The sequence below is a fragment of the Oncorhynchus keta genome, chromosome 26 (assembly GCF_023373465.1).
Source record: "Oncorhynchus keta strain PuntledgeMale-10-30-2019 chromosome 26, Oket_V2, whole genome shotgun sequence".
Lineage (NCBI taxonomy): Eukaryota > Metazoa > Chordata > Actinopteri > Salmoniformes > Salmonidae > Oncorhynchus > Oncorhynchus keta.
In genome coordinates, this window is record NC_068446.1 from 27,176,968 (window position 1) to 27,202,492 (window position 25,525).

At 43.0% G+C, this 25,525-nt stretch overlaps 1 protein-coding gene across 1 annotated transcript; it reads left to right on the forward strand.

The window, feature by feature from the left end:
- The first annotated feature begins 1,601 nt into the window (after nucleotides 1-1,601).
- LOC118359183 (unconventional myosin-If-like) lies at nucleotides 1,602-24,549 on the forward strand. The gene is made up of 28 exons (XM_035737519.2): nucleotides 1,602-1,797; nucleotides 5,227-5,358; nucleotides 6,135-6,224; nucleotides 6,833-6,927; nucleotides 7,452-7,539; nucleotides 7,796-7,885; nucleotides 8,913-9,044; nucleotides 9,285-9,419; nucleotides 13,510-13,642; nucleotides 13,825-14,021; nucleotides 14,119-14,199; nucleotides 14,319-14,405; nucleotides 14,512-14,598; nucleotides 17,371-17,538; nucleotides 17,678-17,763; nucleotides 18,794-18,875; nucleotides 19,001-19,107; nucleotides 19,313-19,411; nucleotides 19,562-19,706; nucleotides 19,879-19,993; nucleotides 20,490-20,659; nucleotides 20,797-20,942; nucleotides 21,190-21,336; nucleotides 21,458-21,606; nucleotides 21,759-21,821; nucleotides 22,012-22,210; nucleotides 22,333-22,508; nucleotides 23,696-24,549. The coding sequence occupies exons 1-28, from the start codon at nucleotides 1,795-1,797 to the stop codon at nucleotides 23,770-23,772; spliced, it is 3,279 nt and encodes a 1,092-aa protein (XP_035593412.1). The 5' UTR covers nucleotides 1,602-1,794; the 3' UTR covers nucleotides 23,773-24,549.
- Nucleotides 24,550-25,525: the final 976 nt, after the last annotated feature.

Below are 25,525 nucleotides of genomic sequence, written 5' to 3' on the forward strand. Positions count from 1 at the left end.
TGTGTTAAAATACTGTCAAGGAGGTGTGTAAACAACTCATTAACAATTTGGCAAGATAAGAAGTTGCGGTATGGGGGAGACAAAATACTGATACCTACATATGGGAAAAAAAGATGATTGCTATGGTGTGTGGTCATCCAGAAAGGAAATTACAACGAAGAGTTGTTAAGAAAAACAGCATCAACTCTCATGTTAATTACATTGTTTCTTATTCAGGAATGGCGTTTACAAAGAATAAGTGGAAAACCCCTAAATTAACACATGATGAAAATCATGAAATCACAACCAATAACACTTTCACATTTGTGTGAAAGGCAGACTACAAACGAATTAAAAGGCAGACTACGAAAGTGGGACACAATAACTAAACGGAGCAGATATATATATATACACACACTTGAAACCTTTCCATTTCCCTGTGCTTGACTCCATTCCGTTTCCCGGTGAACAACGTCATCGAATGTGCGGTCATCACAACCACCCTACTTCACCGTAATACATGGTTTATTTTATTTAACCAGGCAAGTCAGTTAAGAAGAAATTCTTATTTTCAATGACGGCCTGGGAACAGTGGGTTAACTGCCTGTTCAGGGGCAGAACGACAGATTTGTACCTTGTCAGCTCTAACCACTAGGCTACGCTGCTTACACGAACGCTTGTATTGCTTTCGCTGTAAAAGCATCATTTCAAAATCTGAGATGACAGGGTGATTAACAAAAGGCTAAGCTGTGTTACGCTATATTTCACTTGTGATTTCATGAATATGAATATTTTCTAGTAATATTATTTGACTGTTGCGCTTTGCTATTTAGCATTGTTGGTGACATTAATCCTCATGTCCGAAAGTAAGTTCCTGGCAACATGGCACAAACCATACGTGGTAGTCGAGAAGATGGGACCTGTCAATTACCGCGTACGACAACCGGGGAGATGGAAACCTCAACAGATTTACCACGTGAACCTGTTGAAGAAGTTGCACGAGACTGGCACGTTATGGTCTGGACCCAGGATGCCAATGGGACCAGTGGTGGTCCCGAACAATGAGGACCTCGACCCGGCCCAGAAGCAAGAGCTCAGGGAGCTTGTCGATCAGAACATGGCGGTGTTCTCCGAGAAGCTGTGCCGCACGCCCCTCATTGAACACCACATCCGTACCAGACCGGTAAGAAAGAGGCCATATCGGATTCCGGAGGCCCGAAGGAAGGCCGTGAAACAGGAAGTGGAGGCTATGCTAAGGATGGGGGTCATTGAAGAGTCCCACAATGCATGGTGCAGCCCCATCATGTTGGTGCCCAAACCGGACGGTAGCCTCCGCTTCTGTACCCACTTCACCCTGGTCACGGACCATGCTCCCCTGGTCTGGATGGCCAGGGGAAAGGACCCAAACGATCGGGTTACCAGGTGGTTCTTGTGATTTATTACTTAATAAACACCCTTGAAACCAAGCTAATCATACTCTGTCCGTGTCTGATCTGTGTAAACGTCTTGACCAAACCCCTTGGTCTGCCACAATAGATATAGGATGATTGTATCTGTGAGTGTGTGTCCTCTGAGGCAGAGATCAGTTCTTGTTTCGCTCTAGGTCTGTGTATGAGGAAGTAGATTTGAACGCTGTGGATGTTGAAGTCTTCTTGGTGTCTCTCTGACTGACTGTGTGTGCTGGAGACTTCCTGACTGTGATGGCTGTGCTGTGAGGGTCTAGTGTGGGATTACCGACACACACACACACACTCTGGACTTTGGACAGCTGAGGCAGGACCGCAGGAAGAGAGAGGCACACACAACGCTGGCACGATGGTAACACACCTCACACACATTTAGACTGATGCGGACTCTCACTAGGGCTTGTATATTCTCTACAGCTATATGCTGAGTTTTCCTCTCTCGCAGACTTACTGAAAACACAGCCTTATATGTTAAGTTGAGGTCACTTGACACAGCTGTACAGTGAAGTCTCATATTCTACCCTGAAGCTGGAACTTTGAAGCCTGGCAACTGCTGACTTAGAACAGATGTTGAAGCAGAGTGATGTTCAATGGTGTCTGACTGAGATTTAAACCTGTTCCATTCTTACACAATGAATGGAAGAGGGCATAATGTGAAATGGTAAAGATATGTCAAGATGATGAAAGGAAAATAGATAACTTCTATGTTCTATAGCTCTTTTCAACAACTATCATATAACAAAGAGCTGCAAAACATGGGGTAGTGGACGTTAAGTAGTAGAGAATGTAACTCCTTAAATGGAGAAGATGGTTTCCTTTCCTCCTTTGACTGACAAGCCCTGCTCGTGTCCACCTAGGTTTTGGTGAGCATTCCTACACTAGAGGGATAGATATATCCTCACATTTCAGTAAGAGTGTGTGCTATTCATAACCAGAGATTGGATTCTCGTGACTTTAAACACGACATGAGAGAAAAAGTACAAGATCAAAAACATTAAAAACTGTCCTATCAAATGGGAAAAGGAGCAGTAGATATGTCTATTGTTCCTGATGAGCTGGGTACGGTCTAACCGCAGGGGTGTAAGGAGGGACTGCAGCAGAGGCGTGTTGTAAAGTCGAGAGGGTTTTGCAAGATGCAGTGGCGAGGCGTTAGAGGGGAAGTGCAGCAGCCGTGGCAGAGAGACAGATGGGCCTTTGGTTTCTATCGCAATACTTCCTCCTCACACTCCCAAGCACAGATCCTGCCCCTAAATCGCAATACTTCCTCCTCACACTACCAAGCACAGATCCTGCCCCTAACTGGATATCCAAACACAACAGATTTCGAAGATAACGTAATTAGCCAAATTTACATTAAGCTTACATTAAGACAGTTTTCATTGTCGGATTTATTTTTGATGTCTTGTCGGGACTTTCTCTGCGACAGGCTGACAGTAGTGACAGGGATGGTGAATATAATACAGTAGTAGCACAAAGCATCTCTCAGGTCTGACACTGCACAGTAGAAAGTGAGCCATTTTTTAACTTATCACTTGATCAAAAATCACATCAGAAAAATATAAAAACAAGGTGAGAGGTACCACCTAATATTAGGTAGAGTGATAGAGAGAGAGAGAGAGAGTGGAGAGAGGGAGATGTAAAAACAAGAGAGAGGGAGAGAGTGAGGGAGGGAGAGTGTGGGAGGGAGGGAGGGAGAGTGTGGGAGAGGGAGAGGGAGAGTGTGAGAGAGGAAGAGAGAGAGGGAGAGTGAGAGGAGAGAGATAGGGAGAGAGATAGGGAGAGTGTGAGAGAGGGAGAGTGTGACAGAGAGGGAGAGAGAGAGAGAGAGAGAGGAGAGAGAGAGAGAGAGAGAGAGAGAGAGAGAGAGAGAGAGAGAGAGAGAGAGAGAGGAGGGAGAGAAGAGAGGGAGAGAGAGGGAGAGAGAGAGAGAGAGAGGGGAGAGGGAGAGGTGAGAGAGGGAGAGAGAGAGGAGAGAGGGAGAGGAGAGGGAGAGTGAGAGAGATAGGGAGAGGTGAGAGAGGGAGAGTGAGAGGGAGAGAGAGGGAGGGAGAGAGAGGGAGAGAGAGAGATGGAGGGAGAGAGAGGGGAGAGTGTGAGAGAGGGAGAGTGATAGTCTGAGAGAGGGAGATGGAGAGAGGAGATGGAGAGAGAGGGGGATGTGAGAGGGAGAGTGTGAGAGAGGGAGAGTGAGGGGAGAGAGTGAGAGGGAGAGGGAGAGAGGAGAGAGGGGGAGAGTGTGAGAGAGGGAGAGCGTGAGAGAGAGGAGAGAGAGAGGAGAGAGAGAGGAGAGGGAGAGAGATAGGGAGAGTGTGAGAGAGGGAGAGAGAGAGGGAGAGAGAGGGAGAGTGAGAGAGGAAAGAGAGATGGAGAGAGAGGGAGAGTGTGAGAGAGAGAGAGAGAGAGAGGGGGAGAGTGTGAGAGAGGGAGAGAGAGGGAGAGTATGAGAGAGAGAGGGAGAGAGAGAGAGGAGAGTGTGAGAGAGGGAGAGGGAGAGTCTGAGAGAGAGATGGAGAGAGTGTGAGAGGGAGAGTGTGAGAGAGGGAGAGTGAGGGGGAGAGGGAGAGAGAGAGGGAGAGTATGAGAGGGAGAGAGAGAGGGAGAGTGTGAGAGAGAGATGGAGAGAGAGGGAGAGTATGAGAGAGAGAGAGCGATAGCAAGAAGAAGAAAAAATTGCGCAGTCAGAACTGTGGTTTTACCCGGCTGTTTTCGAGCCGAGCAGATTATTTATGGATTTGTTGTGATATGTGTGACAAACAAACAGCCTTATAAGTCAGGTTGTTCACATGAAAAGTTGGAATGAATCTTTACAACAGAGCTATTCCATTACCGCCCTTGAGGACTGAAGTACTGCTGGTTTTCTTACAGTATCTACTGTACATGGTATCTTACTGATAATTGAATATCATTGATTGATTGGACAGAGAGTTGACTGACTCATTTTGGTTGAAATATACAGATGAAATATACAAAATGTTCTCCTCCAAAGTTATCATCAGCTGGTTAAACTCAGATCACAGTAACAATGTTAGACCTCCTTTCAGGTTCCACCACACATCAAATCAAACCGGTGTTGGGAACCCAAACAAGGCCAGGACCATGTCATACAGTGTAATACAACATCTTTGGCCAAACCTGGGCCACCTCAACTGTGGTCAGGAAGCTCTCTGCACTACGTGGTGACAGTGATCATCATATCAAGGGCTTGAGTGTAGACAATGAAAAGGTAGTCCTTTAATTGACCATTACTTTACAATGGACCAGATTCATTTTGAGTAAAGAAATCCCCAAACCATGGCCCAAGGGTGTACTTTAAACTGAGTGCCCTCCCATTCCACAGACTCCTATAGGTAGCATCTATATTCAACAGATACCATAACTAATGGTTATCACTCTGGCAGATTAAAGTGGGAAGCAGTAGTTTACAGAGATAGCCAAACTGGCATGTGCTTACCTCATCTACTGCTCGTTGCCTGGTAACTGTCCTCAGCTTCTTGAACTGATAACCACAGTTAGTCACGTTCTTAATGACAGGGTTACACACAGAGAGACCCTGCTGCTGAGAAACTTCTCTCTGATGTCTGCTGGTGCATGTGCCTTCCAATTACAGTAGGCCCATGCTTCCTCTGGTTTTCTATACCCTGTCTTCTGTTGTAGATACCCTCTCAGAATACCTCACATTCAGTAAGAACTAGGTTCTCTACAGACCTACCTCTGCTTTTCTCTGTCTCAATTCCAAATAAAATGATGTGCATTCCCTAACCCTGACCGTGCTCTCCTGCAGGGCAGTAAGTACCACTGGCAGAGTCAGAATGTCAAGCAGAGTGGTGTGGACGACATGGTGCTGCTGTCCAAGATCAGCGAAGACGCCATTGTGGAAAACTTGAAGAAGAGATTCATGGATGACTTCATCTTTGTATCCTGTTGGATTGATTGTTAGAGAGTTCCTGTACCACTTCTCACAACAAAAAAAAACATTTTTCTGTGAAGAGATGGGTATTTTAATGTTTCTGTTCTTGTTTCTTTAAATGTCTCTTCAGTGAAAGCTAAAAATAGGAGGGGAAGTACACTTTGAAAAAATGACATGCCCACACACACACTCTATCAGACGGATATATATAGGCACACGTACACGCACACACACATGCACACAAACAAAACATCTTACAAAGGATTTAATACCATGTAGATAGATTTCATATGAAACATCATTGAGGTCATATCACTGGCCAATAGCATACATGTAGGTCCTTCCATTCTGCATCACAGGTGACCATAGATGATACTCCTATTGACACGTTAGCAACAACCAACACAATAACAACAACACAATAACAAACATACCATCCTTGCCTCAGTCATCCCCCAAGCACACATTTTCACACAGCAGACACACATCTATGTATGCAATAGTAGGACTGCACTGTTCCTCTTTTAAATTCACTGTGTGACTCAACAGCAAACTTCCCTATTTTTAGGACACTTTTTTACTGGGCATTAAGCATGTACGTCCTACTTTGTGTGATTTAAAAAATATATTTGTATATATTATCCAGTCTGGATGAAACTTGGGTTTGTGATATTTTTATTTTTGGAAGGTTGATATCATCACAAAAAATATCCCTGTGATTGTTTCAATATGACATGATTTCACCAGAAACACCCTCCCTATTCCTTGACAGTCATGTGCAGACCTATATTGGCTCTGTGTTGATATCAGTGAACCCATTCAAACAGATGCCCTATTTCACTGACCGGGAAATTGAACTCTACCAAGGGGCTGTGAGTAAACCATCCTATTCTTCAATGTTTACTTTGGCCTTAATATCCCCATTCATTTCCTTATTTACCTTAGTAGTTGTACACTGAACAAAAATATAAATACAACATGCAACAATTTCTAAGATTTACTGAGATACATTTCATATAAAGAAATCAGTCAATTGAAATAAATTCCTTAGGCCTAATCTATGGATTTCACATGACTGGGAATACAGATATGCATCTGTTGATGACAGATACCTTAAAAATAAGAAGTAGGGGCGTTGATCAGAAATGTGTGACCCTCATTTGCCTCATGAAGCGCAACACAATCTTTCTTTCATCAGGCTGTTGATTGTGGCCTTTGTTGTCCCACTTTCTTTCTTTCTTTCTTTCTTTCTTTCTCTCTCTCTCTCTCTCTCTCTCTCTCTCTCTCTCTCTCTCTCTTTCTCTCTTTCTCTCTCTCTTTCTGTCTCTCTTTCTTCTCTCTCATTGTCTCTCCTTCTCTCTCTCTCTCTCTCCTCCCTCTCTCTCTCTCTCTCTCTCTCTCTCTCTCTCTCTCTCTCTCTCTCTCTCTCTCTCTCTCTCTCTCTCTCTCTCTCTTCCTTTCCATCTCTCTACCTGTAAAGGCCCAGTATGAAAACCCTCCCCACATCTACGCCCTGACTGATAACATGTACAGGAACATGATGATTGATCAGGAGAACCAGTGTGTTATTATCAGGTGTGTCATTATAATAGTCTCACACTTTATTTATAAAGTCTGCAATCTGTTTCTTCTGGAAGGCAGGATGTAGGCCGAGTGCTTCTCTGTGCCTCCGTCTTACACACCTTAGGCCGATGTTTCCCAACCCTGGTCCCCCAGGACCCCCAGCAGTTTCATTGTAGCCCTTGACAAACACACCTCATTCAACTCATTGAGGGCTTGATGATTAGTTGACAAGTTGAATCAGGTCTGCTTGTCCATGGTTACAATAAAAAGGTGTGCTGTTGGGGGTCCTGGGGGACCAGGGTTGGGAAACACTGCCTTAGGCCTTCTCACGTGTGTCATTCCACATCAAGCTCACTGAGGCCAACTTTCACTGCTTTTTCTCAAAACTACCAAAGAATCAGTGTTTCATTTCCTTTATACCAAAAATGTAACTGTGAATTGCATGTGCAGCCATAGTTAACCTTTCCAAAAAGTTTCACACAAAGTATTTGACATTGCCTCTAATATGTCTGTGTGTTATGTGTGTGTTGTGCCAGCGGGGAGAGTGGAGCTGGGAAGACTGTGGCTGCCAAGTACATTATGGGTTACATCTCCAAAGTATCAGGAGGAGGTGATAAAGTGCAGGTATTAGCATATTACCATTCATAAAACAACTATTAACATTATTACCATTCATAAAACAACTATTAACATCATTACCATTCATAAAACAAATATTAGCATCATTACCATTCATAAAACAAATATTAGCATCATTACCATTCATAAAACAAATATTAACATTATTACCATTCATAAAACAAATATTAACATTGCAATTGCTAATGACTGTGATGGAGACTCTGAAGTGCTGTGTTGTTTCTCCGTATGTTGTTCTCAGCATGTGAAGGACATCATCCTCCAGTCCAATCCTCTACTGGAGGCCTTCGGCAATGCCAAGACTGTCCGCAACAACAACTCCAGCCGCTTTGTGAGTGATATGTACAGCAATCAGCCTTCCCTTTCCCATTATTTCTCTTTCTATCCTCCTCATCTTGTACTTCCTTCTCTTCTCCAGACACTGGGTGTGGCCTTTGAAAGCAAGACTGATACTGTAAACTTTTCATTTCTGCAACTATTTCCCCGGACCTCTACTGGGTCTGTTAGTCACCTGCTACCTATTCTTATAGCCAATACACTGTGAGGATAGTTGTTTTTCCTGTGCTCTACCAGAGATGATCTGGATTCTGAAGATATATAACCACAGAAGCAGTATGCAATAGTCACCTTTCAACCTCTCCCCTTTCTCTACTGCTGTAACCCTGAGATGTTATTGTCAGTTCCTAGCCACCTCCACATGCAACAGAGCAGGTTTTTTAAAGAGTGCCTGTCACCTCTGGGGTTTCCTGCCTCTGAGGTGCTCTGCTGTGCGTACTGCAGGCCTCTATTACGGAAGAGCAACACAATGAGATCAAAGAGCTTGAGAATCTCGAACTGAGGTGAAATCCTGGGTGGGGTTAACATCTGTCTAGTAAAGTCATGTAACCAAAAATGTACCCATCAGCGGTTGTCTTAAAAGGAAAATCCACTCAAAAACTATATTTTGGTGTTGTTTTCGTTAGTCTACTGTTGATACAGTCTTGTGTTTTGCATGTCAGCAATCAAGCAGTGTTTTGCATGTCAGATGTCAGGTTCTTAAGATATTGGACTTTCAAGAAGCAAAGTGTCACCGGCCTCATCATCATGATGATGCAAAATGCAGTGGACTAATGGAAAAAATACTAAAATATCAATTTTCCCTTTATATGCTAAATATCCTTCCTACACGTTTATGTTATTTACATACAAATATATTTTTAGGGAGTTAACCACAGATTGTGTCACTGCTCTGATGCTCTCATTTTCCCAGTCCATACTAGGGCTATATCCCCACTCCAAACCACAACCCTCAAGTCATAACGATGAACCTTGTCTAACTTGAGTTGTATGTTTTTTGTGGGTGGGTTCTGATCTAACAGGGTAAGTACTTTGAGATTCAGTTTAGCAGAGGAGGAGAGCCGGACGGTGGTAAAATCTCCAACTTCCTCCTTGAGAAGTCGAGGGTGGTGAGCCAGAACGAGAACGAGAGGAACTTCCACGTCTACTACCAGGTCAGTCAGGCCCTGAGCTAGGCCAGCACTAACACAGCTAACCACAATGACTCTCTCACTACCCATCTTTAGGAGAGATGTCCCCCTCCTATTGGCCTTTCGTACAACTGTTGCACAATGTGAATGACCTTCTCACCCTTGAGCACATTAACGGTTCTGTGGTATTTCATAACTGGGTGTAAATTGTTGATGTGTAATTAATGTTCTTTCAGTTGTATTTACCTGAACTGTCGTATTTAGCTAATAGAGGGAGCCAACCCCCAGCAGAAAGAAGCCCTGGGCATCATGACTCCAGACTACTACTACTACCTGAACCAGTCAGGGACATACAAAGTGGACGGAACCAACGACAGCAAGGACTTTCAGGAGACAATGGTACTTTACTCCATCAGGGATTAAAACATATAGTACACTTTTTTTCACAGAAGCACTGGGAGCAAAATGACACTTCCGGTTTACACTACCAGTCAAAAGTTTGGGATCACTTAAAAATGTCCTTGTTTTCCATGAAAACATACATGAAATGAGTTGCAAAATGAATAGCACATATAGTCAAGAAGTTGACAAAGTTATAAATAATGATTTTTAATTGAAATAATAATTGTGTCCTTCAAACTTTGCCCTCCATCCTCCATTTGCAGCAATTACAGCCTTGCAGACCTTTGGCATTCTAGTTGTCAATTTGTTGAGGTAATCTGAAGAGATTTCACCCCATGCTTTCTGAAGCACCTCCCACAAGTTGGATTGGATTGATGGGCACTTCTTACGTACCTATACGGTCAAGCTGCTCCCACAACAGCTCAATAGGGTTGAGATCCGGTGACTGTGCTGGCCACTTCATTATAGACTGAATACCAGCTGACTGCTTCTTCCCTAAATAGTTCTTGCATAGTTTGGAGCTGTGCTTTGGGTCGTTGTCCTGTTGTAGGAGGAAATTGTCTCCAATTAAGCACCATCCACAGGCATGGCGTTGCAAAATGGAGTGATAGCCTTCCTTCTTCAAGATCCCTTTTACCCTGTACAAATCTCCCACTTTACCACCATCAAAACACCCCCAGACCATCACATTGCCTCCACCATGCTTGACAGATGGCGTCAAGCACCGCGTCTCACGAATGTTCTTCTTTGTGATCCGAACACCTCAAACTTAGATTCACCTGTCCATAACACTTTTTTCCAATCTTCCTCTGTCCAGTGTCTGTGTTCTTTTGTCCACCTCAATCTTGTATTTCAATTGGCCAATCTGAGATATGGGTTTTTCTTTGCAACTCTGCCTAGAAGGCCAGCATCCCGGAGTCGCCTCTTCACTGTTGATGTTGAGACTGGTGTTTTGCAGGTACTATTTAATGAAGCTGCCAGTTGAGGACTTGTATGTTTCTCAAACTAGACACTCTAATGTACTTGTCCTCTTGCTCAGTTGTGCACCGGGGCCTCTGATTGGTGAGAATTGTCTGTTAATTGAATGATTAGAATATTCCGCCCTGAAACATATAATTGTATGGAATTGATTAGAATGTATAAAATCATAATCAATAAATGTGTAGTCCTAGTCAGAATTAGGGTAAAACAATATGTCTTTATGGTATTTTAAACACAGACTGTCTAAGCTTGGTGCCGACCTGACTAGAGATTTGGGAGAGAACGGGGAGTACGTCTCAAGGACAAGGTCACTAATCTCTGTCGGTTGGGTAGTGAGACAGACAGTGTGTGCGTAGCAGGACATGTGTGTGCGTCTGTTTGTGTGCATTTGTGTGTGGGTAATGTGCGTATGTGCGTCTGTTTGTGTGTGTGCGTGTGCGTATGGCTGTGTGAATGTGTAGGCGTGAGAAGTCAGTATAAAATTAATTGTTTTGTATTCTTGACTTCAGAACGTTTCGTGAATAAACCTTTTTGACTATTTTAGCTGGACCTCCGTCTGTTTCAATCAACCAGGATCTTACAAATTCTGGTTTGCAGACTGAGGGTAATATAATTAAATTGGGTGATGTACCTGGAGAACGTAATTCTCTTATCAGCCTCCCGCTCCTCTTTCTATTCTGGTTAGCGCCAGTTTGTGCTGTTCTGTGAAGGGAGTAGTACACAGTGTTGTACGAGATCTTCAGTTGTTTCTTGCCAATTTATCGCATGGAATAGCCTTCATTTCTCTGGCTAGACTGCAAACTCTCCTTCCATACTCATATCAAACATCTCCAATCTCAAATCAAATCTAGAATCAGCTTTCTACTTCACTCACGCCGCCAAACTTACCCTAGTAAAACTGACTATCCTACCGATCCTCGACTTCGGCGATGTCATCTACAAAATAGCTTCCAATACTCTACTCAGCAAACTGGATGCAGTTTATCACAGTGCCATCTGTTTTGTTACTAAAGCACCTTATACCACCCACCACTGCGACCTGTATGCTCTAGTCGGCTGGCCCTCGCTACATATTCGTCGCCAGATCCACTGGCTCCAGGTCATCTACAAGTCCATGCTAGGTAAAGCTCCGCCTTATCTCAGTTCACTGGTCACGATGGCAACACCCACCCGTAGCACGCGCTCCAGCAGGTGTATCTCACTGATCATCCCTAAAGCCAACACCTCATTTGGCCCCCTTTCCTTCCAGTTTTCTGCTGCCTGTGACTGGAACAAATTGCAAAAAATCGCTTAAGTTGGAGACTTTTATCACCCTCACCAACTTTAAACATCTGCTATCTGAGAAGCTAACCGATCGCTGCAGCTGTACATAGTCCATTGGTAAATAGCCCACCCAATTCAACTACCTCATCCCCATACTGTTTTTATTTATTTACTTTTCTGCTCTTTTGCACACCAGTATCTTTACCTGCACATGACCATCTGATAATTTATCACTCTGCTAAATTGTAATTATTCGCCTACCTCCTCATGCTTTTTGCACACAATGTATATAGACTCTTTATTTTTTTCTACTGTGTTATTGACTTGTTTATTGTTTACTCCATGTGTAACTCTGTGTTGTTATCTGTTCACACTGCTATGCTTTATCTTGGCCAGGTCGCAGTTGTAAATGAGAACTTGTTCTCAATTAGCCTACTTGGTTAAATAATGGTGAAAAAAAAAATGTAAAACTATTTTAAGCTACTGCTACTCTCTGTCCATCATATATGCATAGTCACTTTAACCATATCTACATTTACATTCTACCTCAATCAGCCTGACTAACCGGTGTCTGTATGTAGCCTCGCTACTTTTATAGCCTCGCAACTGTTTTTCACTGTCTTTTTACTGTTGTTTTTATTTATTTACTTACCTATTGTTCACCTAATACCTTTTTTGCACTATTGGTTAGAGCCTGTAAGTAAGCATTTCACTGTAAGGTATTGTTGTATTCGGCACACGTGACAAACTTTTATTTGATTTGACTTGATTTGACTAATCAACTAGTATAAAGAAGGCCAGTTTTATTGCTTCTTTAATCAGAACAACAGCTTTCAGCTATGCAAACATAATTGAAAAAGGGTTTTCCAATGATCAATTTGCCTTTTAAAATGATAAACGTGGATTAGCTAACACAAAGTGCCATTGGAACACAGGAGTGATGGTTGCTCTTCAACCACTGTGATTATTATTATTTTACCCTGCTGGTCATCTATGAACATTTGAACATCTTGGCCATGTTTTGTTATAATCTCCACCCGACACAGCCAGAAGAGGACTGGCCACCCCTCAGAGCCTGGTTCCTCTCTAGGTTTCTTTCTCGGTTCTGGCCTTTCTATGGAGTTTTTCCTAGCCACTGTGCTTCTACACCTGTATTGCTTGCTTTTTGGGTTTTAAGGCTGGGTTTCTGTACAGCACTTTGTGACATCAGCTGATGTAAGACCGGCTTTATAAATACATTTGATTTGATTTGATTTGCTGATCATGCCTATATAGATATACGCCTGTCAGCAACGGAGCTACCACACCCGTTGCTGACAGGTGTATAAAATCGAGCACACCGCCATGCAATCTCCATAGACAAACATTGGGGTGGCAGGTAGCCTAGTGGTTTGAGCATTAGACCATTAACCGATAGGTTGCTGGATCGAATCCCTGAGCTGACAAGGTAAAAATGTGTTGTCCTGTCCCTGAACAAGGCAGTTAAACCACTGTTCCCTGGTAGGCTGTCATTGTAAAATAAGAATTTGTTCTTAACTGACTTGCCTGGTTAAATAAAAAATATTAATTTAAAAATCAGTTGTTTCCAGCTACAATTGTCATTTGCACTCTATTTCTGATCAATTTGATGTTATTTTAATGGACAAAAACAAAAAACAAGGACATTTCTAAGTGACCCCAAACTTTTGAACGATAGTGTATATTCGTAACACAGGCTTATAATTTGCAAAATATACTGTTCTGCTGCGTATTCTTCCATCATATTCCCTCAGTCCCAATTCTAGATGTTGTTGTGTGTTGTCTGGAACAGGAGTAATGCCTCTCTGTTGTATTTTGTCCACAGGAAGCCATGCATGTGATTGGGATCCCAGTGGCCCACCAGGCTCAGGCGCTGCAGATCATAGCAGGAATCCTGCACCTTGGAAACATCAGCTTCATAGAGGCAGGCAACTATGGCAAGGTGGAGAGCACTGACTGTGAGTGGGAGACATGAGAACGTGCAAACATGCATAATACATTTGTAAATGTCCCCAGTGAAGATGGAGAAACACATTGGAGACATTGGGGATAGTAGCTCAAGCAATTTGCCATTATGTAGACAAATGTATATATTTGTCATGTGTTGTGTTATGTTCTGTTTGTATTTTCTCCCTCCCAGTGCTTGCCTTCCCTGCCTATCTGCTGGGCGTTGACCCAACGCGCCTGCAAGACAAACTGACCAGCAGAAAGATGGACTCGAAGTGGGGTGGAAAGTCTGAATCCATCGATGTGACTCTTAACCAGGAACAAGCCACCTACACCCGCGACGCCCTGGCTAAGGCCCTTTACACACGGCTCTTTGACTACCTGGTGGAGGTTAGGGACATCTACTATAAACCGCAATGATACACACAGAGACATAAATACAGTAACGACACGTCCGTTTCATACTAACTAATTATCCCCCTACCAGGCCATAAACAAAGCCATACAGAAACCTCATGAAGAATACAGCATCGGCGTTCTTGACATATATGGCTTTGAGATATTCCAGGTAAATCAAATATTAAATCAATAGAAATGTACATCTCTGATGGGATAACGAGACAAAACACAGGTATGATGATAATATGTTGTAACATTGTCTCTAACCTGGATGTGTTCCTCTGACAGAGGAATGGGTTTGAGCAATTCTGCATCAACTTTGTCAACGAGAAGCTACAGCAGATATTTATTGAGTTGACACTGAAGGCTGAACAGGTACAAACCACTCTCAAACATCAACACTTTTCATTTCTTTAAGCGGTGTCTTGGATGTTGTTTAATTGTTATATTGGCATTGTCTATCTCCCTGTGTTTCTCCCAGGAAGAGTATGTTCAGGAAGGCATCAAGTGGACACCAATTGAGTATTTCAACAACAAGGTTGTCTGTGACCTCATCGAGAATAAGTTGGTAAGCTCAAAATTATACAATATCTCCTCAACTGTGTCTACAGTCACATCCAAAAATATTGGCACCCTTAATAAATATGAGCAAAAAAGACTATCAAATACAGTACCAGTCAAAGTTTGGTCAACCCTACTCATTCAAGGGTTTTTCTTTATTTTTCCTATTTTCTACATTGTAGAATAATAGTGAAGACATCAAAACTATGAAATAGCACCCACGGAATCATGTAGTATCCCAAAAAAAAGTTAAACAAATATATTTTATATTTCAGATTCTTCAAAGTTGCCACCCTTTGCTTTGATGACAGCTTTGCACACTCTTGGCATTCTCTTAAACAGATTCACCTGGAATGCTTTTCCAACAGTCTTGAAGGAGTTCCCACATATGCTCAGCATTCTTTTGCTGCTTTTCTTTCACTCTGCCGTTCAACTCATCCCAAACCATCTCAATTGGATTGAGGTCAGGTGATTGTGGAGGCCAGGTCATCTGATGCAGCACTCCATCACTCTCCTTCTTGGTCAAATAGCCCTTATACAGCCTGGAGGTGTGGTGGGTCATTGTCCTGTTGAAAAACAAATGATAGTCCCACTAAGCACAAACTAGATGGGATGGCATATCTTTGCAGAATGCTGTGGAAGCCATGCTGGTTAAGTGTGCCTTGAATTCTAAATAAATCAAAGATAGTGTCACCAGTAAAGCACCCCCACACCATCACACCACCTCTTCCATGCTTCACAGTGGGAACCACACATGTGGAACCACACATCATCATCTGTTCACCTACTCCGCGTCTCACAAAGACATGGCGGTTGGAACCAAAAATCTCAAATTTGGACTCATCAGACCAAAGGACAGATTTCCACCCGTCTAATGTCCATCGCTTGTGTTTCTTTGTCCAAGCAAGTCTCTTATTATTATTGTTGTCCTTTAGAAGTGGTTTCTTTGTAACAATTTCGACCATGAAGGCCTGATTCACGTAGTCTCCTCTGAACAGTTGATGTTGAGATGTGTCTGTTACTTGAACTCTGTGAAGCATTTATTGTGGTCCTTCTGTAGCTCAGTTGGTAGAGCATGGCGCTTGTAACGCCAGGGTAGTGGGTTCGATTCATGGGACCACCCATACGTAGAATGTATGCACACATGACTGTAAGTCGCTTTGGATGAAAGTGTCTGCTAAATGGCATATATTATTATTATTATTATATATTATTTGGGCTGCAATCTGAGGTGCAGTTAACTCTAATGAACTTATCCTCTGCAGCGTAGGTAACTTTGGGTCTTCCTTTCCTGTGGCGGTCCTCATGAGAGCCAGTTTCATCATAGCGCTTGATGGTTTTTGCTACTGCAACTGCTACTGCAGTTGGTTCTTGAAATGTTCCGTATTGACTGATCTTCATGTCTTAAAGTAATGATGGACTGTTGTTTCTCTTTGCTTATTTGAGCTGTTCTTGCCATAATATAGACTTGGTCTTTTACCAAATAGGGCTATCTTCTGTATACCACCCCTTCCTTGTCACAACACAACTGATTGGCTAAAATGCATTAAGAAGGAAATACATTTTTACAAGGCACACCTGTTAATTGAAATGCATTCCAGGTGACTACCTCATGAAGCTGGTTGACAGAATGCCAATAATGTGCAAAGCTGTCATCAAGGCAAAGAGTAGCTACTTTGAAGAATCTCAAATATAAAATATATTTGTATTTGTTTTACACTTTTTTGGTTACTACATAATTCCAAACGTTTTATTTCATAGTTTTGATATCTTCACTATTATTCTACAATGTAGAACATAATAAAAATAAAGAAAAACCCTTGAGGTGTGTCCAAACTTTTGACTGGTACTGTAAATAATGATTTTATACTCATAAATGCTCAAATAAAAATATTTAGTTTAACAAGTGATACAAATATTTTTTTAAAGATAGGTGTCAACATGTTTGGCAACCCTGTTTTCAATACTTTGTGCAAACCTCCCCTTTACGCGGATGTAGCCTTTTCCTATAATATTTTATGAGATTGAAGATCACATTGGAAGAGATCTTAGACCATTCCTCCACACAGAATATTTCCAGATCCTTGATATCTTTCGGTCTGCGCTTATGGACTGTCCTCTTCAATATAAACCACAGGTTTTCAATGGGGTTCAAGTTCAGAGACTGAGATGGCCATTGCAAAATGTTGATTTTGTGTACAATTAACAAATTCTTCGTGGATTTTGATGTTGCTTGGGTTCATTGTCTTGCTGGAAGGCCAAGTTTAAGGTTCCTGGCAGAGACAACCAGGTTTTTGGCTAAAATGTCCTGGTACTTGGTAGAGTTCACGATCCCCATAACATCAAAGATCCACCAGCATATTTTACAGTAGGTATGAAGTTATATTTTCTGCATATGCATCCTTCTATCAAGACCAAACACCACTGGTGTGTGTGTGTCAAAGAGCTCTATTTTCGTCTCATCTGACCATAGCACCCGGTTTCAATCCAATTAGCCTATTGGCATGGAGGTGTCGTCTACTGTAGATTTGGAGACTTGGTGACCCCAGGATCTGAAACACAACCAAAACAAACAGCAAATGCATCCAACAAGTTTGTAGAGTAGAAATATTTGAAAACAACAGCACTATTGTCACTGTCCCAATACTTCTGGACTGTATTATTTACATTATACCGTCTTTTTTGCTCAACTTTATCAATGGTGCCAATCAATTTGGATGTGTCTGTATATTCTATTAGTGGCTACCACTCTAAATGTCTAACAATCCCTCCCCTCAAGAACCCGCCAGGCATCATGAGTGTCCTGGATGATGTGTGTGCCACCATGCATGCCAAGGGTGAGGGGGCAGACGGCACCCTGCTCCAGAAGCTCTCGGCGGCGGTGGGCACACACGAACACTTCAACAGCTGGAACTCGGGCTTCGTCATCCACCACTATGCAGGCAAGGTGAGTACCAGGAGAAGACAAGAGTTTTAAACTCAAAACTGATTTAAGTAAACACTTCATGTGGGTAGACATATGGGTGAGGTGTGAAGGTTGCTGTGAATTTTAAGACTTACACATAATGCATTATCTGTCACCTCAGGTCTCCTACGAAATAAACGGCTTCTGTGAGAGAAACCGGGATGTGCTTTTTACTGACCTTATTGAACTGATGCAGAGCAGCGAACAGTATGTATTCCTCTAACTTTACCTGAACTGACACATCCCAGTAAGCAAAATGACGTTGAAAGAGATCTTTTAGACCTCTTTTCCAGACTTGGATGTCAGGTTCATTTTATGTGCTGAACGAATGGTGAAAATGCATATGTTCTTCACGTCGATAATACAATTTATGGACATCGAAAATACACATTTTCTGGACGTTGAAAATACGTGCAGTATTTTCCTGATGTTTAAATCAGGTGCATTTTAGGTGCTGAATGAAAGGTGAAAATATGTATTTTCCGGATGTCAAAAATACATATTATACAGACATTGAAAATACATATTTTTTCGGTCATTGATTCTATGGCCAAATTTCTCAATGACATAAACATTATATCACAATAATAATTTTTCAAGCCTCTTAATATAGGAAAGAGGAGCCAACTGACGAGTGCAACAGAATATTTATTATTGCTCCCTAGTGATGGGACGATTGATACCGGAGCTCCCACACTCCGATGCAGTTTTCGAAGCACTTCTGATTCGACACAACGTAGCGATGCTTGTAACAAAGTAACAACACCACCTGATGATGACGTTCCAAGCTTCAGATGTTACACTACCATCTGACAAGTGTTGGAACTCAGAACTGAAGGTGCTGACCTTTGCTGGAAGCTTTTAGTTTTTATCTAGCTAGATATTTCATATTTGTGTTGTTTGCTCTATAACCTATTCGTTTATACGCCACCGTGATATACAATAAGGCCGTAACAACAAAAAGACAACAGTCACACAGTGGCCGAATAAATTCAACTGCACATACATTTGTGTAATCACAAAACCGGACAGCAACATCTGTCCGGTGAAGTCCACAAAGCAAGTATTGCATTAACCGACAGTTACTGTATAAAAACAAAAAGTTGAATCCCAATGCCATCCTCCTCTCTTTCATGACTTTTAGTTTTTGTTTTCATAGGCTACCTAGTTAAAATTCTTGCAAGCCTAACGTAATGTGAAAAGCAATTCAATATGATCCTCCATCTTGTCCCCACAGTGCCTTCATCCGCAGCCTCTTCCCTGAAAACCTCAACACAGACAAGAAGAGCAGGCCCACCACTGCTAGCTGTAAGATCAAGGTAACAGTCCCCACTCTACTACTGTACCAGAACAGCTGACTCAGTAGCTGAGTGTAACAGCACTCCCAAAGATTTCAGCTTATCAGTACGTGGTGGTACATCCATCCCTTATGTTCTCTCTGCAGAAACAAGCCAATGATCTGGTGAACACGTTGATGAAGTGCACCCCCCACTATATCCGATGTATCAAACCCAACGAGACTAAGAGACCCAAGGACTGGGAAGAGAGTCGGTGTGTCCCTATAACACCCCCTAACAGACATCATATACAATAGCAGATTATTTAGGGATTTCAGAAGAATTCAGGTGCTATAATTCTCTAGTTTGGAACATTAGAACATAGGTGATATTGAACCTGTGTGTGTGTGTGTGTGTGTGTGTGTGTGTGTGTGTGTGTGTGTGTGTGTGTGTGTGTGTGTGTGTGTGTGTGTGTTTAGGGCGAAGCACCAGGTGGAGTACCTTGGGCTGCGGGAGAATATCCGTGTGCGTCGAGCCGGCTACGCCTACCGCAGAGTCTTCAATAAGTTCCTACAGAGGTGAGTCTTACTTACTCTTAGGTGTGTGTCCTTCAGTGTCTGCTGGGTGTCCTCACAGTGTCTGCTGGGTGTCCTCACAGTGTGTGTGGGGGGATGGAGAGTCTACTGTATGCTCTACCCAGTACCTGACTCACTGTTTTTGGCCTACAGGTACGCCATCCTGACGGCAGAGACGTGGCCGTGCTGGCGGGGAGGAGAGCAGCAGGGGGTCCTGCATCTCCTCCGCTCTGTCAACATGGACACAGACCAGTACCAGATGGGACGCTCCAAGGTCTTTGTCAAGGCCCCAGAGTCGGTAGGGGCCCATATACTGTAGTTCTCCCTGGGAAAAGTGCTGTTTCATTCATCTTAATGGGACTTCCCGGGTTTCAGGGTGAATAAATTAACTGTATTAAAAGGTGTGAGGTATTACACTGCAAAATAGTTTATTTGATCTAAGCATTCCCTCTTCCCTCCATCTCCTCTAGCTCTTCCTATTGGAGGAGATGCGGGAGAGGAAATTCGACACGTTCGCCAGGACCATCCAGAAGGCCTGGAGGAAGTACATCGCCAGGCGGAAATATGAACAGATGAGGGAAGACGGTGAGTGTGTCAATGATCCTGGTTCCTCATAAGGAGTAGACCAAGATGCAGCGTGGTATGTTTCCATCCTTTATTTTGGAATAGAAAACTTCAAAGAACAAAACAACAAAGCGAACAAATGAAACGTGAAGCTATAAAAATGCTCTCAGGCAACTATACATAGACAAGATCCCACAAAGTACAATGGGGAAATGGCTACCTAAATATGATCCCCAATCAGAGACAATGATAAACAGCTGCCTCTGATTGGGAACCATACCAGGCCAACATAGATATACAATTCCCCTAGATAACCCACCCTTAATCACACCCCGTCCTAACCAACATAGAAAATAAACAGCTCTCTATGGTCAGGGTGTGACACCTGGAGAAGTGTGGGGATGGAACAAGAAAGAAAAATGATTATACATAAATCAATTTGGATATACAGCAATGAATATATGCCCTCAGAGGGTCTTAACATTCCCAGGAACTCTCTCTCCCATGTGGTCTCCAGCTTCAGACATCCTGCATAACTCTAAGGAGCGGAGGAGGAACAGCATCAACAGGAACTTTGTAGGAGACTATCTGGGACTGGAGCAGAGGCCTGAGCTCAGACAGTTCCTGGCCAAGAGAGAGCGAGTCGACTTCGCAGACTCTGTCAACAAGTTTGACCGCAGGTTCAAGGTGAGCATACCACTTCCTCCACCACAGAGTGGTGAGGAAAACCGAGCCAACGCCGGGGTTAACAGCACAGCATGGGGTTGACTTCTTACTTCTTCCATTTATACCCACTCACTCTCTTCCATTATCTCTCTCTCCAGTCCATCAAGAGGGACCTCATTCTGTCTCCCAAAGGCATCTACCTCATAGGCAGAGAGAAAGTGAAGAAGGGGCCAGAGAAGGGACAGATAAAGGAGGTGTTAAAAAGGAAGCTGGAGTTTGAGAGTATCCACTCTATCTCTCTCAGGTAAAGCTTTTTTCTCACTGCTGAAGTTAGATCAGCATGTAACAGTGCAGTGTGATGTCATCTCCAGCCAGTGTCAATGGGAGTTTTTGTGGTTAGTGTGGTTTAAGATAAAACAGGAACTGATAAAACAGGATCTTTTCAAACTCTGCATTGTGCAATTATATCACCCGCCTGTGTGGGTATGACACTTCTACCAATGCCAATCCCGTAAAACTCTAAATGTATATATTTCTCCCTCTCCCTGTAGTATGAGACAGGATGATTTCTTCATCGTGCATGAGACTCAGTATGATAGTCTGCTAGAGTCCAACTTCAAGACTGAGTTCCTCAGCTTGCTCTGTAAGCGCTATGAAGAGGTGACCAAGAACAAGCTGTCTCTCTCCTTCAATGACAGGTAGGACTACACACATACTGGATAGCGAAATCCTTGCTGTATGACTTCATGGTTTAGTGGATTGGATTAACTTTGGATAAAAGCATCTAGTAAAATCATCCGTCGTTGTGGCTCTCTGTAGGCTGGAGTTCCGGGTGAAGAAGGAGGGCTGGGGAGGAGGGGGCACCCGTGTTGTGGTGTTCCAGAGGGGACAGGGGGACCTGGCAGGGATCAAACCAGCTGGAAAGACCCTCACCATCACGGTGGGAGATGGCCTGCCCAAGACCTCCAGTAAGTAACAGGAAGAGAGAGAAGCACATGCAGAAGGAGAAAAGAGAAAAGAGAGTGTATATCTATAGATTACTCAGGCTGACTTGATATATAACATATATTATTTTTCCTAATATGTCATCCTTTAAAAATCAACATGTTTATTTTGTCAGAGCCCACCAAGAGGGGAGCGCTACAGATCCGTGCAGGCGACAGGAGTCAGCCTCCCAGTAGAGGTAAACTCATGAATCTGTTCAGACATGTTCCTGCGTCATCGGCAACAATCACTCCATGAACAAGGACTTGCAATCCTTACTACTGTGTACCACCACCATGATAATTATGTTGAGTTATTAGTGTATGAATGGATGTACTGTATGTCTGTCTTGTGTTTACCTTGTATCTCTGTTCCTCTTCTTTGACTAGGGTCCCAGAATGGTGCACCCAGAGGTAGAGGTGCTCCACCGCCCCAGCAGCACACCTATACCTCCCAGAAACAGAACCGCCCCCCCAGCGCCGTCCTCCCCAAACTGGGCTCCCAGAATCCCAGACGAGGCCCGGCTCAGACTCAGACTCAACAGAGGAACCTGGACTTCCTCAACGTGCCTGACCAGGGCGTGTCTGGGTGAGCTGAATAAACTGAGCATACATTGGGCATTCACAAAAATATACTATCTAAAGTGAAGGATAGAACTTGAGCTCTCATCTCTCTCCCAGTATATCTCATCACTTTATACCTCTCTTCAGAATGCAGAGGAAGAGGAGTATCAGCAGCCAGCGGCCGCCCCCGGCCCCATCCAGCAGGTCCAAGGCCCAGCCCCGCCCCATGGGCCCACGTTGCCGGGCGTTGTACCAGTACGCTGGCCAGGACACCGATGAGCTCAGCTTTGACGCCAATGATGTCATCGACCTGCTCAATGAAGGTACACGTTGGGAGGGAATAGAATAGTACTCAATTGTTTATTTGTGAAAAAAGAAACCGTGTCCATTCGGGAACAAAGGAAAGGGGAAGAAAGAGGAGACTAGAGCACCAACTGGGTTGTTTTACGCTTGGCACTAGTACACCACTGCTGTAATGCTTGGCACTAGTACACCACTGCTGTAATGCTTGGCACTAGTACACCACTGCTGTAATGTTTGGCACTAGTACACCACAGCTGTAATGCTTGGCACTAGTACACCACTGCTGTAATGCTTGGCACTAGAACACCACTGCTGTAATGCTTGGCACTAGAACACCACTGCTGTAATGCTTGGCACTAGTACACCACTGCTGTAATGCTTGGCACTAGTACACCACAGCTGTAATGCTTGGCACTAGTACACCACAGCTGTAATGCTTAGCACTAGTACACCACAGCTGTAATGCTTAGCACTAGTACACCACAGCTGTAATGCTTAGCACTAGTACACCACTGCTGTAATGCTTGGCACTAGTACACCACTGCTGTAATGCTTAGCACTAGTACACCACTGCTGTAATGCTTGGCACTAGTACACCACTGCTGTAATGCTTGGCACTAGTACACCACTGCTGTAATGCTTGGCACTAGTACACCACTGCTGTAATGCTTGGCACTAGTACACCACTGCTGTAATGCTTGGCACTAGTACACCACTGCTGTAATGCTTGGCACTAGTACACCACTGCTGTAATGCTTGGCACTAGTACACCACTGCTGTAATGCTTGGCACTAGTACACCACTGCTGTAATGCTTGGCACTAGTACACCACTGCTGTAATGCTTGGCACTAGTACACCACTGCTGTAATGCTTGGCACTAGTACACCACTGCTGTAATGCTTGGCACTAGTACACCACTGCTGTAATGCTTGGCACTAGTACACCACTGCTGTAATGCTTGGCACTAGTACACCACTGCTGTAATGCTTGGCACTAGTACACCACTGCTGTAATGCTTGGCACTAGTACACCACTGCTGTAATGCTTGGCACTAGTACACCACTGCTGTAATGCTTAGCACTAGTACACCACTGCTGTAATGCTTGGCACTAGTACACCACTGCTGTAATGCTTGGCACTAGTACACCACTGCTGTAATGTTGGGCACTAGAACACCATTGCTGAAAGGTTACCTTTCCCTTGCAGATGCATCAGGCTGGTGGAGGGGCAGGTTTCGTGGCAAGGAGGGACTCTTCCCTGGGAACTATGTGGAGAAAATCTGATGACTGCCTGTTCTGTGCCCCAAAAGTTGGATGGCATAACGATCCACTGTAAAGCAATGGTGAATTGCATGTGAGCCAAACAGTAATATCTGATTCACAAGCGTCTCAACAGGATCGTCATGTTGACACCAGTGCTTTGTATTATCTGCACAACAATATCAGTACAGAGAAATAATATAATAATAATAATAATATATGCCATTTAGCAGACGCTTTTATCCAAAGCGACTTACAGTCATGTGTGCATACAAAGAAACATGTTGAAAAGCTATCTGAAACAGAAGACTGTGCCTTTTTTATTTTTCATTTATGTTATATTGTCAGCCATAACTGATTTAACTGGGCCTTATTCCAGTTTCACAAAGAGGACTTTGATGCAAAGCTTTGAGGTGCTAACACAAAAGAAGATGCAATGATGTTATGCACATACATTTTTTTTTTGTGATATCAAATGTAGGGCCATCAAGTGTCGATGTAAAATCCTCCCAAATGTCCATATTTTCTATTCAAGTAAATACTACCTGTCAGCAACCAGTAGGAGGTACTGTTGCACCATGTCCATGTCTTCAACTCTTGCAAATGCTCTGAAAATGAAAGGTTGACTGATGTATGATAATATACATGAGTCTTTGGTGTTATAAGCTTCTTTCTGCTTTGTTGGATTCATTACAAAACTAGTTTATGGACTTCTTTTATAACTGTTGTAAAATAACTTGAATTTCTATTTTGTGCCCAGTGACAGTGGTCACAATAAAGAAATATTTTCTATAAACGCAATTGATTGATACACTGTTTGCATCATCATTGGCATCATGTGTAACTAAATTGAACTTGATGCTTTAAGATCAACTCATTCTTACATCATGTTAGCGATGTGTGATGAACCCTAGAATGCATCCTTGTTCGAAGTGTCTTAAACCTGTACGAATGCTGTCTTCATTATGGCTATGAATGATGTGTCACCTTGAATTGGTAGCCTAATGATTCCTACAGGTGGTTGTGAATGACAGGTGGACAAAAGAGAGAGCAGCGCAGCAGATTATTCTCCAGCTGGGAACACTGGTCCAACAGGTGAGCCGTGAATACAACTGGGAGCTTCACGTGTTCAAAATTGAAATGCTAATCATTTACAATGGTCAATGTGTGGTTGCAGGTTTATACTATTCATTGGAGCAGTTACTGAAGCATGCAGCAAGTATGTTTTATAAATACATGCCTTGACAATAAAACGACATGTTCTGTTATGAGCAGACTAGATACTTCATGAATACAGCCATACTAATAGTAATGCGTTGCATGTTAGAAACCTCTAAAGGATCCGTCCCTTTTTTTCAATTTTCGACCTAAAATTCCATACCCAAATCTAACGGCCTGTAGCTCGGGACCTGATGCAAGGGTATGCATATTCTTGATAGCATTTGAAAGGAAACACTTTGAAGTTTGTGGAAATGTGAAATGAATGTAGGATAATATAACACATTAGATCTGGTAAAAGATAATACAAAGAAAAAAACATTTGTGTTTTTTTGTATTTTTTCTGTACCATCATCTTTGAAATGCAAGAAGCGCCATAATGTATTATTCCAGCCCAGGTGCAGTTTAGATTTTTGCCACTAGATGGCAGCAGTGTATGTGCAAAGTTTTAGGCTAATCCAATGAACCATTGCATTTCTGTTCAAAATATTGTATCAAGACTGCCCAAATGTGCCTAAATGGTTTATTAATAACTTTTCAAGTTCATAACTGTGCACTC

Excerpts from the sequence above, each read along its gene's own strand:
- LOC118359183 (XM_035737519.2), top strand. Across the intron at positions 20,660-20,796 it reads AGTTTGACCGCAGGTTCAAG|TCCATCAAGAGGGACCTCAT; the intron begins GTGAGCATACCA and ends CTCTCTCTCCAG. Across the intron at positions 20,943-21,189 it reads ATCCACTCTATCTCTCTCAG|TATGAGACAGGATGATTTCT; the intron begins GTAAAGCTTTTT and ends CTCTCCCTGTAG.